Source organism: Triturus cristatus, chromosome 6, assembly GCF_964204655.1.
Source record: "Triturus cristatus chromosome 6, aTriCri1.1, whole genome shotgun sequence".
Lineage (NCBI taxonomy): Eukaryota > Metazoa > Chordata > Amphibia > Caudata > Salamandridae > Triturus > Triturus cristatus.
The window spans coordinates 1,328,766,300-1,328,782,546 of NC_140589.1; the positions used below are offsets into that span (position 1 = coordinate 1,328,766,300).

Here is a 16,247-nt window from a genome sequence, read left to right on the forward strand (position 1 = left end):
GGAGGCAACAAAAGGTTAGTACAACAACAATATCAATATTGCCAAGAGTAGATAAAGAGGACTTATAGGAAGACAGAAAGGTGATAGGCCAGATATAGCTGTAGAATATTACAATTAAGGTGAATCACAAAGTAAAAAGATGCAAAGCATTTAAGGGAATGAGCATAGAAAATACCAAAGATGCACATGTGAAGGGGAAATGCGCGGTACGGATTGTGAGTGCACAAAGAAGCCTCCTAGGCATGCAAGGTTGCATCATATACTGCTCATTCTAGATTGTCCAAAACAGTTGCAGAACCACTGAGGTGGCAATGTAAATAGAATTGTTGAACACCACTTTGGGTTGGTTATGGTGTGTGCACACAAATGGATTTGCAATTCATTCTTCTCCACATCGTCGTAGATGTCGAGACAGACCCAAGATTCTCTACACTCCCTGACCACCACTTTCTCCACTCCACCACTGTCTTCCAATACCAAAGGTTGCCGAAAGACTAAACCACCCACACTGATTCCTGTTACTACTTTGAGTGAGCTGCAGCCACCAGCCTTTGAGATGAGTTCTGAAAGTAACATAGGTTTTACAGCATAAAATCTCTTCTAGATTCACAAGCTTTTCACAATTCTGTCATTTAATGGTTTTTTAGAACAAGCATGCTTGTAGCATGTGTGACTGTGTATATACATACTCTCCATACTCTGCATGTTGTTTTTCCTTAAAGAAGTCTTTTGAGTCACACGGTATAGTGAATCCTGCTTTAGTTGGTAATGTGTATGGGCATTTGGCTCCATTATTAGATCGTTTTTTCTGCCATTAGGATCTGACATGTACCAATCGGGCTCTGTGTTCAGGGCCTAATAGCGCCTTATGTTCGTCTCTGGTTGCTTTGAGACAATCTTCATGCAATCCTGGGTCATCGCTGCCAACTTTAATCCAACACCCACACCACCCTCCGGGCATTCAACCGAGACCTCAGACCCTTTTTGGGGCCTCCCTCCCCTCGCCACCACTACCTTCTGGTTGACAATGCTGGGTTAGCGATGGTAGGGACTGCCTTCTAGTACTGGCCCCAGTGTCATTCCAAATTCCCCTGAACTGACCACCACCAGGTCTGTATTCAGTACTGAGGGAAGACTTGTGGGATGACAATGACGTTGATGCCCCAGGTGACCCAGACCCTGGCCACTATCCAGCTAAACCAACCCTGCTGAATGATATTACTTCCTATCACAAGGACATCCACAAAGCAGGTACATACCATTAAGTAGACATCCATGTCGGCCAGCAAGACGATGTCTTCCTGGTCAAAATACTCTCCAAAACACAGTATACCCTCCAGTTTCTCCCCACATTAAGAGAATGGTAAAGATGGTAAAGATTGCACCTGGCACATTCCAGGAGCTGGTCAAAACCCAGGTTGTCATGCCGACAGTAGACAATAAGTATAAATGATTCACCTTACAGGTGCAGGCATATTCCATGTGACTCATTTGTGGTTCACATGGTGCAAAATCACGCTAATACCTAAGGTACAACACAATTTTCACCTCTGTATAAAGAGAGCAAAAGATCAATGAGCGGGCAAAGAGTGGCAGTGCCATCTGGCACACACTGGTGAATTGCAAACACAGTGGGCCTGCTCGCCACGTACAACAGATCACATTGGGACGAAATGGAGGAACTCCTCCTTAAACAATATGACCAGTGTGGTTAAAAGCTTGTGGCTGAAAGCAGCACCACAATCTGCTTTGTTCTCGATGCAGCCAACACTGCGGCCAGAGGCGTTCACGCCAGCATTCTTGTCTGGCGTCGTGTCTTGCTCCGTGTCTCTGGTTTAAAGACAGAACTCAAACAGCATCTGTTAAATTTGCCATTTGATAGCAAACATCAGTTGAAACCTCAGTTGAATCAGATGCTCGAGAAACTAACACGGATAAAGCCAAGGTGATGGGGACCTTTGATAGATCTCAGTACGGGGCGTTTGTGAACCCACATCACCGAATCTAACAATGGGTCCGGTGGCAATGTGCATTTCCATCTAAAGGAAGAGTCCTTAAACCTCATGACCCGAAAGATCTTCTTAGAAAAAAAACAACTTGCATACGTCTAAGCTCAACACTAGATGGAAGGAGTATGCAGAGGATCTGAATCTAAGCACTACATGCTACAAACAGTGGCTTGCAAGTTAAGTAACACAATGCTTTGTAGGTTAGTGAGTGGATGTCAACATAGTGGGGGCCCTTGTGTGATGTCGACCATAATCCCACGATGCCCCTGTGTGCGCGCACCATGATAGATTATTTTCTTCATAGAGGATCATTGACAGTATCTCAAAGAAGAGATATAAGGTACTTGAAACAGATCATCTGGATCAACGCTTCATGCTAGAGAGAGGTTTCCTCAGGGTTTGTCAGAAAGAGCTTTGATGTAGTCTGAGGACCATACCTATTCAACATGGAATCTCAGGGGGTCTTAACCATATTTTTAGAGCATGAGCATGATCTTCCAATTCTGCCCGAACGGCCGTGGAAAGTTTGCTGTTGAATAATGAGCATCTAGTCTCTATGTTTTTCCTCCCTAGAAACCATATATTGGAGCATTGCTTCCCATGCTCACTCACTTTTTAAGCCGAAGATTGTGCAGGGAGACAAATGTTTTCAATCAGATTGGACCACAGCAGACACGGTGGGGCTGTCAGAATTAGGAAAGCTGAAGAGGAGTGCCCGTCGATGAAGGAAATGGGTCTCTCTGACGAGCACGTCCTGGCAGAGGAGCTCATGGGGAACACAACGATTGGGTCCTCATAGTTAGAATGGAGGTCATAGAAAGTGACCCTAAACCATGGCCGTATATCCACAGAGGGGCCCAAACATAAGACATCCAAGGTACTGCCTATGGTGCTGAACTAGGCGCCCTGGAGCAAAGCTGTGCCACAGAAAATCAAGCCTTTGATGCACAAAAGAATGGCAGTAATAGGAGCTCAATCTAGATGAGACAAATGTACCGGTAAGGAGGCACCAAAGAGCATTGCCCTGACTTCAGAACATGATCGAGGACAAAGAGGGAAGGAGGGACAAGTACCCTTCAAAGCAAAGTCCCAAGGGGACAGTAAAATCTCTGATGTTGTTGAAGTCAAGAGGAAGAAAAGGGCGTTGGAGGCTGAAATTGAGGGCCTATATTGAAGCAGAAAGCCTTTGAGGAAATCTTAGCTCCGCATAAAAACCAAAGGTGTTAGGGATTTGAAGACCACAAAGTGACGCGTGAACTACACAACAGGAGCTGTAATATGAAATTGAACACAACATAGACTTGTTGCAGAAGTAATACGCTCGAACACAAGTGGACTCTGAAGACTTGGGGTTTCACATGTAGAATACTTCGTGGCAAGATTTGGGGCAGGCTCACCTCAGGAACCGACAGACACATATCCCTTGAGGCTGTCTCCCCCAGATGACTTCACAATGACCACAGGTAGTTAAAAAGGCTGCTGATGCCTTCAGAGTGGAAATGGAGATAGAGAAGGAGGATATTTGTTTTCTCCTAGACTAGAGGCCCTAAATGCTGTATATAAGAAAAACATATATTACCCATGCTACCAAGTTTAGTACAGCAGGGTAAAGATGCTGTTAACGGGCCAGTTACTGCTAAGGTCATGTTCCCTCAATTTGAAAAGAAGTATAAAGTATCCATCATGATTCCAAAAGGGCCTCGTGAAATCAGACTCACTGAGTGTATGGCAAGGAAAAGGGCCATGTCTCAAGTGTCCTTGAGGCTCTCACAAATAAAATAAGAGGCTATAAGCAGTAGGAAGGAAAATGAAAAAGGCAATGGCAATGCTGCGACGCATAACCAATTCAAATGCCCTCTTAGACATGCACATCAGCATTGGGAGGACATGGAAGAGCTCTTCGCTCGTCTTCCAGAAGAATATCAGACATGAGCAAAAAGCGTGTTAGAAGGGGGAAAGACATTGCCATTGCATGTCTTAAGTTGGCTTTAGACACAGTTGATACAATTAGCATACGGCTGGCAATATTCAGAATACACGTAGGAGCTCAATCCAATATCTTCGACATGCCACTTACAGGAGGTCAACTTCTCGGCCTAGGGGGTGGATAAAGGCTATGAAGAAAGCAAACTAAGTGGAAAAGACCTTGCGCATTACTCGGCTATTGACCATCTTTGAAGAGGGGACTCTGCAGGCAGAAGAGGTCCAGGGAGACAGCTTTCTGGCATGCAACCCCAGAGGGGGAGATAGAACCTGGAGGTAACTAGTTATCTTCACCCATATAGTGGTGAAAGAAACAACTGCACCACCCCCAACTAGCCATCATAACAACAGACACCTTATAAATCGGGTGGTGAATATATGGGTACAGTCAAGAAAAGGGGTTTATGGTTAACACAGGAAATTGTCAAACTCATAAATTACCTGGAACTGAAAACCTTTTTCCTAACATCGGAAACCTTGAAAAGCCAAATTTAATACCAGTTCGAATTCTAACAGAAAACAAAACAGCAATGTTCTACCTGGAAACAGTCATTACAATGCGGCTGTTTCCCCGCAAGTCTTTACATTGCATGCGTTACAACACGTAGCCATTACTACGCATGCCATTATATCGCATGCGCTTTTACAACGCATGCAATGTAATGGCGCTCCAGCTCGTTGTGAGGAAACTGAGGCTCTTCCGTTTCCTCACAACGACGTGCACTGGCCCTCCGACAACGCTGGAACCAGGAGAGAGGAACCACGAAGAGAAAGAGGTAAGGGGGATTGGGCATGGGGTGGGGTTACTTTTTAGGGTTCAGGGTAGTGTTGGGGGGGTTGTGCAGGGTAGTGTTTCAGTGTAGGGACCAGACTGGGGGTAGGGTTGTGCTGGGGGAGTGTTTTAGGGTTTAGGGTAATGTTTTGGTGCTTGTGTAGTGTAGGGTAGTGATTTAGGGTTTAGGGTAGTGTCGGGGGGTCATGCAGGGTAGTGTTTGAGTGTAGGGACCGGACTGGGGGTAGGGCGATGGTCGTGCAGCTGGTAGTGTTTTAGGGTTTAGGGTAGTTTTGTGGTGTTTGTGTAGCGTAGGGTAGTGTTTTAGGGTAGTGTTGTGGTGTTTGTGTAGTGTAGGGTAGTGGTTTAGGGTAGTGTCGTGGGGTCGTGCAGGGTAGTGTTTGAGTGTAGGGACCGGACTGGGGGTCGGGGGAGGGTCGTGCTGGGAGTAGTGTTTATGGGGTTAGGGTAGTGTTGTGGTGTTTGTGTAGGGTAGTGTTTTAGGGTTGTGTCGGGGGGCCGTGCAGGGTAGTGTTTGAATGTAGGGACCAGACTGGGGGTCAGGGGAGGGTCATGCAGGAGGTAGTGTTTTTGGGTTTAGGGTAGTGTCGGGAGATCGTGCAGGGTAGTGTAGTGTTATTGTAGGGAGAGGACGGGTCGGCAGAGGGTCGTGCAGGGGTACTACATTAGGGTTTAGGGTAGGGTAGAGTCACTTACCTTACAAACTTTTACCATGAGTATACCTTTACCATGCATGGCTTTGCGTTGTAATGGCATGCGTGGTAAAGGCATAGACGTGGTAACATTTTGCGATGTAATGGCATGTTGTTGTCATTGACAAAGCGTAGTAATACCCCCGTTGTAGTAGCACGCATGGTATTGGTATGCGATGTAATGAGACATATTCAAACAGGGGACACTGTCATATCCACTGTCATAACAACTCAGCCCATATGGAAAAGTCCCATCCCCAAAAACATTTCACTCATAGCAAATTATGTCCCAGGTGTAGAGAACAAGAGCAGACATACTATGCAGAAGAAAAAGCTACTCTCACGACTGGGAGCTAAAGCAAGCTATAGCAGACACACTCTTCCGGCACTGGGGAAGAACTTAGGTGGACCTATTTGCAAGAGAAGGAAACAAAAAAAGGCCAGTCCTTTGCATCAAACCATTACTACCTAAAGGGAAATGCTGTGTCAAACAGTTGGTACGTACAGGATATTTATGTATGCTTTTTCCCTAATGCCATTGATTCCAATGATTCTGGAAAAGTTGAGTTTGTTTCATCATGACTTTGATCTTGATAGCACCAAAATGGCCACGCCTGCTAAGTTTCACACTCCTATTACAACTGTCAGACCAACAACATGTCCAAATCCCATTACCAAAAGGACACTTTATCCAAGCAACAGGGAAAGGTATTTCATCCAAGCTCGTGGGACCTACATCTATGGCATGGCTCCTAAAATAGTGGCGTTTCAGCACTTGGACTTGCCCAAAGCAACATTAAGTATTAATAAAGAGGCAAGGAGACCATCCACTAGGAAACACCTTTAAATGGAAAAGATAGCTAACATGGTACAAAGACCAATCCCAATACCGTTTGCATCACGACACTGTCATAGTCCGGTACCTCACAAATAACTAGATGAAAACTATTGTATTGCTTCACTGAGGGTTCCTTTAATTAAAATATTCACAGAAGGAGCTAAGCAGCTGTTCCTGCCAAACAGTCCCTACTCCTCAGTGAAACCTTAACTTGGTACTAGCAGGGTTGATGATGGAAACTCTTGAGCCCATGTACAAAGTCACACTAAAACACCTTACTTTAAAGAGGGTCTTCTTAGTGGCATCATTAAGGAGGGTAAGTGAGTTGTAGGCACTCACGGTGCGAGACACAAAGGCAAGGTATTCGTGAGAACTCACCCAAAATTCCTGCCAAAGTTCACTTCAACTTTTCACATAAATCAAACTATCACACTACCATCCTTTTTCAACAAATTATTAAACATAGCTGAGAGAGCCTTGCACACAGATGTCAGAAGGACCGTTATGTCCTACATACAAGCTACGAAATTAATCAGGAAGACCAATCGGTTCTTTTAAGGTCATTCTACACAAGTACTAGGGACGCTGGTAACAAACAATACTATTGCTAGATGGATTGTTCAAACTCTCGAAATGTGTTCTTCACTCTTTTGTAAGCCCTTAGGCTGCAATCCAAGGAGGCATCTAAGAAGAAAAAAGGGAATACTATGGCATTTATGGCCAATGTGCCCATGCAAGAGATATGCAGAGCACCCAGATGGTCCTCAGAAAGTACCTTATCTAAACACTACTGCATAGATTTAGAATCACAAAAGGTGGTGGCAGTAGGTCAAGCAGTACTAAAAATATGTTTGCTTCCACTCCAGCTTCTAACCCATCTCCCAGATGATGGAAATACTGTTACAGAATCTGTGCACAGCATGTGAATCTAGAAGAGATTTCATGCTGTTAATGAAACCAGTTATTTACCTGTAATGATAGTTTTGCAGCTTGAAACTCTTTGTGTGACCTTCCTGCCTCCAAATTCAAGGAGGTTTATAGAGGGAATAAAAAAGAGAGAGCGAGAAAAAAAAAAAGAATCTATCATGGTGGGCATTCATCGGTGCATTGAGGGATTAAGGGCAATGTCATACAAGGGCTCTGCCCATAACTACCCCTAATCGCTAACCTAGAAAACGTTTTTAGAAGGCAAGACACTTCGTAACCCAACCATTATATGCCAGAATTGTGCAAATAATGTGAATCTTGAAGAGTATATAGCTGCAAAACTGTAATTACAGGTAAGTAACTGGTTTCTTCACCGTATATCGATGATGGCCTGGTGCCCAATCTGTGTGGGTAACTTCTGCCCTCTGAGATCTGGGCAGAAAACATTGAAAGCATGTCTACTATTTTTCTTATTACTGTCTAGTTAGGACATCACTAGTCTTTATTATTGGAAAACACCACATCCCTGCTTTTCTACTGTAATAATTTATTGCAGCTTAAGTGCTGCATTGTCTCCTTCTAGAACCAGCCGACAGTGTGAAAGCACGCTTCGTAAGCAGAACACTTAACTGCCATTTAAAAATTAAAGAGAAGCCTAGCTTTTCAGACTAATTTATTCTAAGTGTTTATCCTGAAAAACAACACTCATTGCCTGTTTATGGTAAAAATGTATTTTTTGCACTGCTGGTGCTCAAGGCTGGACAGGAAAAACGATCTGCTTCTTGCCCACACCCATTCTAAATCCCAAAGACATTTTGATGCTGACTTACATTAAACTGTATATGTGCATGTTTTTCCAGCAAAATATTACTTATGAGTATGTTTATTTTCACAGTACAGATTCCACAAGTACAGGCAGCAAGAAATAAAGGGAGATTTAGAAAGGGAAGATTATGGTGTGGCCATGTAATATGAGAAATAAAATCCCTGCCTTAGATATTACAAAGATATTACAAGTTACCTTCGAGACATCTCACCTTAAAAATGAACAAATCTTCGACCTTGTACTTCTATCTGGTTAGGTCTCCTTGGTGACTTGGAATATCATTAACACGGATGGCAGGTGTGCTTTATCCTACATACATCACAAAAGCTAAAAACAGGCATGCAGTGTACTCATATTTTAATGGAGTTGATTATGTATTTTTAAACTACATAACAAGGTAACCGCATTTCATGATCATGTAAGCATGGCGGCATCTATGGAGGGAAAAATAATATTGCCCAAGCCAATAGGTACGCAACTTGTAGCAAATGAGAGGTCTATTGGCTTTTTCCAATGGTTATTTTTAAACATTGCAATGCCCATATCAAATGCTTTTTCTCTTCTGTAAACAGGTAGCTGTTTTGACTTTGCAGCATCAGCTAATGCAGCAGGAGAAAGAGAGCCTTCTCAAAGAGGCTGAGGAAAGTAAGAAAAATGTAAGCACCAGCAGTATACATTTTCAGATTGGTGTCTGTGCAAATTGTAACAAAATAGCCCCATAAAGAGAACTGAAAAACCACCCTTTGTTGTGTGACAGTATTGTGAATCGCATGTGTTGATGTGTAACTTGAATAATACATTGCTGCAGAGGCATATTTGGTCATGCTCCGAGACGGTCATCACTTAATGGAACTCCAGCTCCCTGTGCTGCCCGCTGGAAGCTTAAAGAAGTGGTGTGGTACTCAGAAATGCTAAACCACTAGACAGTCACTTGTCTCTGAAGCTGTGTCTGTAAGGAATCCTGGTGGTCCCTTGCATTTATTTCTTTGTGGAAAATATGACATTTACCACCCTCCCTTTGAGATAGCTCATATGCTGCAGTTTAATTCATCAACCTTACTGTACCACTTTATATTTTTCTGAATTTGTTCTTTAAATTATTTATTATTAGGCAACCAGTGCATTCAGAGATGCCATTGGATTGTTTTCTGTTTTCAACTTTTCTGGTGGACATATTGCCTGAAATGCCTCAATATCATCCATTTCCTAAGATGCGTAAAGTGTCTAGATTGGTAATGTTCGTGTTGTTAATGTTAATGTGAAATTAGTTTAGTCCTGCTACAGCGCTTTCTAGTGTGTTATGGGTAAAGTCAAGTGTGCCAAAGGACTTGGCTAGAGAACCCCCTCTCTCAAAGAGCATTCAGAGTTTTTTTAAATTTTATTTTTTTGTAACAACTCGGAAATGGTTTGTGTTTTCACTTGGATTGGTAAATATAACTTTCTTGCACCTCTCTCTGATGGTTAAATTAGCAAGAGATTTCTCTAAAGCTGCCTTAATAGCTGACAGAGTCATCTAATTTTTTTCGATTCTAATAAGAGGGTGCCTTTTCCCCTGGTTTTAGCGTTGCCTTTATTTGTTCTCCTGAGCCATAATTTAGAACTGGTGCAGTGCTAGGTAGGTATGAGATGCAACATTGTAGGTAAATTCAATTTCTTTCTACAGCTCGAAACAACTGAATGGTATTCAAACTACTGAATGGAATTTTCATAATTAGAAACAGTAAATGTTGTGCGTATTTGAATTTAAATAGGAGTTAAAGGTGAAAGCTTGGATTGAAAGGTAAGTTCTCATTTAAACATGCAATAGACGTTTTATTAATATTCATCACTAGTCTTTAGCTTGTTTTTTATTGTGCTGAAAGATCATGCTCCTTTGTGCAAGAGATGGCAATATGATCTTAATTGCTTCTTTATAAGTGATATAATTTTATTTGTCTGTGTAAAAAATATACCGCCTGTACATACAAATTTGCTAAATCGTTTATTTTTTTGATAGCTTTCAAGAATGGATTCTCTGCAACAAGAAGTTAATGTACTGAGGTTTGAGAAGCAGTCCTTGGAAGACAAATGTCAGACATTAACAAAAGAAGCTAAGGACTATGCAGACCAGGTATTAAACATATTTTCTAATTTCCATAGTGACTGTGCATGCAAAGAAAGACGTGACTGCATAAATCTTTTCTTCATTAGAAATCTGTTGACAGATGTCGCTAGAAGGAGGAATGTCACAATGAAAGACACAGTGCAGCTTTTTAGCAGGAACTTGCAGCTCCATCAATATGGCACTGCCTTTTAGGTAGTTCATTTTGAGGAGCGAAGCTGTGATTTTTGTTTCCAGCTGTTATTTGGTAACATGAGGGTTCATATCAGAGACACTATAACATACTGTTCTCCTCCATCTCAAAACACTTCTTGTCAAAGGGGACTTCTTTTTTTTAATATCTTTTAATGGTTTTCAAGTTAGAACAATCAAAAGCAGGGTACATTCACAAATGTATGTGAAATCGGAAAGTTGTAACATCATGCTGATGAATACAAACAAGGCTTTTAATAGATGGTTAGAACTGTGTATCCCAACAATATGTAATTTGGTATAATCAGTCATCTATGTTATGAGACTCCAGTGCATTATTCCCTCCCTGTTATTCTGTCATACTGTATGCCCTGTCACATAAAAGCATACCTATGTACGCATTAACCCTTTAGAAAAGGTATGTTCGAGGCATATGAGCTGTAGATCGTATACTTGTGCATAGATCACCATCTTGTGTTGGGCTCGGATGTTTGCACTTAGTTTTTGTCTTGGAAGAAGCCTTTGTAGTCACAAGGTAGGTGACTCCTCCTTAGGACGATAGTGCGCAAGGGCATTGACTCCACCTCTAGATTGTTTTTTTCCGCCATTGGGTTCGGATGTGATTTGGTGCGCTCTGGATCGGTGTCGTTTTCCAACCCCCTTCGACATGCAATACCTCACCACTCTACGGGATTGTCTCGATCGCGTTTCCTTTTCGACGAGTATCTTCAGGAAATATAAAATCCTCCTCCTCGATCTTCGACGCGGGCCGTTGGGTCTATCTGCATCGACCACACCAGCAGTCAATGGGAAGGACTCCTCCAGCCAGAGCAACAAGCTGATGAAGGAGACATCTCCATCGCCGAGCCAACGACTCTGACGTCGAAGACGAGACCGCCACCCCGGCTCAGCGATCAGTGAGTACCGAAACCCCTCTCCCAACCAAAACCAAACCTAAGGCTCCGGTAACACCTTCGCCCTCGGGCTCAGGTCGACACCGTCAACACATTTCAGACGCCCCGCCCTCGGGCCCGGCTATGAAATCAAAAGAAAAGCCTTCCAGCTCGAGATAGAGCCAACCCCATTCCGGTGCTGGAAAATCACCTTCGACACCGAAGTCCAAAGCCAAAGAGGTGCCACGCCCTTCTTCGTCGGCACCGAAAACAGCCTGGACGCCAAAGCCCTCGGCATCAAAACAAACAAAGGACGAGCATTCGGAGCCAAAAAAATCTTCGGAGCCAAACAAACCTTCAGAGCCGAAAAAAGTCTTGGAGCCACAAACTCCTATACCCAAAGCTAAGGACTCCAAGACCCCACAGAAAGCTTCAGAAACACGGTCTAAACAACATTCTGACCCTAAGTCTTTGGCACCAACAAAGAACATTGTACCCACACAACAGCCTCTACCAGAATTTTGGGATCCAAAGCAAAAAACTCTCTACATTGACCCAGAAACTGGCAAAGTTGTCGCCAAGCGTCCTAAAAAGAGAACATTGGACACTTCAGAAGACCCTGAAATATACCCATGAAGCGGAAGGAGATGGGCTCTAATACTTCTCCACCTCTCTGTCCTTCTCCAGCTGATCCAAATCTGCTAATTTCTCCAGCACACTCCCCACAACATACATCTTCACCTCAACCACAGGATGATGATGAAGATGATTATATTGATGAGGGTGGGGTTGGAGATCCAGATAGGGATGATGACGCGCATACCATTCCACACAACACGGATCCTTGGGATGATTACAACACAGATCCCGACCTACACAATGACCCAGACTTCTATCCCTCTAGGCCATCATCACCAGATGACAATATTGGATTTGCGCAACTAATTAATAGAGCTGCTCAATACCACGGGTACAATTAAACTCTGATCCTTTAGAGGAAGACTTTTTATAGGAAACATTTGCACCCACACAAAAGTCCATGCATACCCTGCCAATGTTAAAAGGCATGCTAAAACATGCACCAGAAGTTTTTAAGGACCCCGTCAGAGCCAGGATTCTTAACACCAAGGTAGACAAAAAATATAAGGCAGCTCCCAATGACCCAGTGTACATTAAACGTCAGGTCCCTTTAGATTCTCTTGTAGTGTCTAATGCACGCAAGAGGGCAAATTCACAAAGCAGAGACAACACCCCTCCTCCTGATAAGGAATCCAAACTCATAGACACATCTGGAAAACGTATCGTGTCACAGGCTGCAAATCATTGGCAGATTGCCAATGCCCAAGCTCTGTTGGCCAGATATGACAGAGCTCACTATGATGAGCTTGAAAAGCTTATTAAACATCTTCCTGACCAATATAAAGACAAAGCTAATGACCTTATACAGGAGGGGAAATTAATAACAAATACATCTATCAAATGTGCTCTTGATGCGGCTAATACAGCATCTCGTGCTATTAATACCAGCGTTTTGCTACGCAGGCACGCTTGGCTCAGAATCTCCGGATTCAAGCAAGAAGTGCAGTCCGCTATTATTAATCAGCCTTTTGAGCAAGAACATCTTTTTGGGCCCTCAGTCGATACATCTTTAGAGAAGATGAAAAAGGATACGGACACTGCCAAGTCCATGGGGGCCTTGCAATTACCTTCCCCTAGAGGTTCATTTTGTCGCTCCTTATATAGGGCTGGCTCCAAAACTATTGGTTCGGAGCATCCCTCTTCTTCCTATAAAAGCCCCAATCAAAACAATTCCTCCAGAGGATACTTTCGTGGAGGATACAGAGGCAACAATGGCCCGCGTCGAAGATCGAGGTGGAGGATTTTATATTTCCTGAAGATACTCGTCGAAAAGGAAACGCGATCATCCCACTCATTTCGGGGGAAGCCTCTCACAGTTCCTACCTGTCTGGAATTCTATGACTACAGACAAGTGGGTAAGACAAATTATCCAGAATGGTTATTGCCTGGAACTCACCTCCACTCCCCCAAATTTCCCTAAATATCCCTCCCAGACAACGTCCAATGTCCCCCAAACATCTGATTCTTCTGAAACAAGGGGTACTCTCTCTATTATGAAAACATGCAATAGAACCAGTCCCCTTACCTCATCAAGGCACAGGGGCTTACTCCCTCTACTTTCTAATCCCAAAAAAGGACGCTCTCTCAGGCCAATACTGGACCTCAGACCGTTAAACCTCTACATTCAGTCAGGCCACTTGCACATGGTCACTCTCCAACAGGTGCTTCCACTGCTTCAACAAGGCGACTTTCTCTCCGCTCTAGATCTAAAGGACTTTCGTATTCCCATTCACCTCGCTCACAGGAAATATCTCAGGTTCGTGGTGGACGGTCAACACTACCAATTCAAAGTCCTTCCGTTCGGAGTGACTACAGCACCCAGAGTCTTCACCAAGTGCTTCGCAGTGGTGGCGGCTCACTTACGAAGACAACACATTCACGTGTTCCCTTATGTGGACAACTGGCTCATAAAAGGCAAGTCACACAGCAGCTGTGTGCAACACACACACAAACAATACCTAGGAGCTACGATAAACACTTCCAAAGCTTTAGCATACACCAACCCTCTGAGGATAAGCACTATGCAAGCTCTAAACACTCATTACCAGCTCGAGTGTTCATGCAGTTGATCGGGATGATGGCCTTTTGCATTCTCATCGTCCCTTATGCAAGACTCCAAATGCATCCCTTACAGGATTGTTTGGCACGTCCGTGGAACCAGGCTCAAGGTCAGCTAACAGATCTGGTGTTGGTGGACAGCCGCACACATCGTTCTCTGCAGTGGTGGAACACACAAAACCTTTCCAAAAGGCGGCTGTTCCTCAACCCAGTTCCACAGATAGTGCTAACAGCAGACGCATCGCTCACCGGCTGGGGAGCTCATCTTCAGAACCGTACCATTCAAGGCATATGGTCCCCATGGTAAAAACAACACCACATTAATGACCTGGAACTACTGCCAATTTTTCTGGCATTAAAATCCTTTCAAATCCATCTGGTAGGCAAAGCTGTCTTGGTCCATACAGACACCATGACAGCAATGTACTACATACAGAAACAGGGGGGACACACTCTCTACAGCTTTCACACCTAGCTCAAAGCATATGGAGATGAGCCATTCCGTAAACCATATATCTCCTTACAGAACACCTCCCAGGGGTACACAATCAGATTGTAGCTCTGCTCAGACATCAAACACAGCAGATCCGCGAATAGGAACTTCATCCTCCAGTTCTTCTTCCATTCTTTAACATGTGGGGCCACCCAGAAATAGATCTGTTCACCACGCGCCAAAACACAAAATGCCCAAGCTTCGCGTCCAGGTATCCACACTCATTGTCCAAAGGCAATGCGTTGTGGATGAACTGGTCCGGCAAATTTGCTTACACTTTTCTGCCTCTTCCACGAATTCCGTTAGTGGTTCGGAAGCTCAAACAGCATTCCCTCACAATGATTCTGGTTGCTCCAACATGGGCCCGACAACCATGGTTCACAACCCTCTTGGAACTATCAGTAGTTCTTCATCAAAAGCTACTCCTCTCACCCAAGCTTCTTACCCAGAACCATGGAGAGATAAGACATCCAGATCCCAATAAACTCAACCTTGCGATCTGGCACCTGAAGTCTTAGAGTTTAGCTACCTCAATCTCCCGCCAGACTGCATGAACATCATTAAAGATGCTAGACGTCCTACCACCAGAGTATGTTATGCTGCAAAGTGGAAACGATTTGTAATGTACTGTATAAATAACAAAATCAATCCACTAAATGCTTCTATTCAAAACATTATATTGTTATCTCGTACACCTACAACAATGTAACCTAGCATATACATCCATAAGACTACATCTCGCTGCAATAGCAGCTTATCTCCAAAACAGACAACACTTGTCTTTGTTTAGAGTACCCGCTATCAAAGCATTTATGGAAGGACTTAAAAGAATAATTCCACCCAGAGCTCCACCCTCTCCAGTATGGAATTTAAATGTTGTTCTTACCAGACTCATGGGTGCCCCATTTGAACCGCTGCACAAATGTGAACTACAGTTCCTCACTTGGAAAGTAGCCTTTCTAGCCGCTATCACATCTCTTAGAAGAGTTAGTGAACTCCAGCCATTAACCATACAAGAACCATTTTTGCAAATCCATCATAACAAAGTGGTTCTTAGGCCTAACCCAAACTTTTCACCTAAAGTCGTTTCTGCCTTCCACCTTAACCTGTCTGTTGAACTCCCAGTTTTTTCCCTCAACCAGACTCAGTGGCAGAACGGGCTCTTCACACGCTAGACGTTAAAAGAGCAGTACTTTACTACATTGAAAGGATAAAATTCTTTAGAAAAACTAAGCAACTCTTTGTGGCTTTCTACCCAGCTCATAAAGGCAATCCCATTTCAAAAGCGGAAATTGCAAGGTGGATTGTTAAATGCATCCAAATATGCTATCTTAAAGCCAAGCGCACATTAACCATTCTCCCTAGAGCTCATTCCACACGCAAACTAGGGGCTTCTATGGCATTCTTAGGGAACATTCCCCTAGATGACATCTGCAAAGCAGCAACTTGGTCTACACCGCACACTTTCACAAAACACTATTGTGTAAGATGTTCAAGCAAAACAACAAGCTAGTGTGGGCCAGGCTGTATTAAGAACACTTTTTCAAACCACTGCAACAGATACAGGTAGCCACCGCTAAGAAGGTAACTGCTGTCTAGTCTATGCACAAGTATACGATCTACAGCTCATATGCCTCGAACAGAAAATGCTACTTACAGTATGCATCTGTTCTTGGCATGTAGAGCTGTAGATTCGTATACGCCCAACCTCTATCTGTTCCAGTACTATCTTACGTAGATACATTACAGAGGGACATCTCTTTCTATTTCTTACTAACTCCATCATAACCCTTCATGGCAAAA

At 43.5% G+C, this 16,247-nt stretch overlaps 1 protein-coding gene across 4 annotated transcripts in view; it reads left to right on the forward strand.

Moving 5' to 3' along the window:
* The window catches only part of NINL (ninein like), a 441,695-nt gene that overhangs the window by 381,406 nt on the left and 44,042 nt on the right, over nt 1-16,247 (forward strand). For all 4 annotated transcript variants that reach the window (XM_085612328.1, XM_085612329.1, XM_085612330.1 and 1 more), the window contains 2 exons: nt 8,641-8,724; nt 10,065-10,178. In XM_085612328.1, the coding sequence (XP_085468454.1) occupies nt 8,641-8,724; nt 10,065-10,178 (198 nt within the window). The remainder of the gene's footprint in view (nt 1-8,640; nt 8,725-10,064; nt 10,179-16,247) is intronic.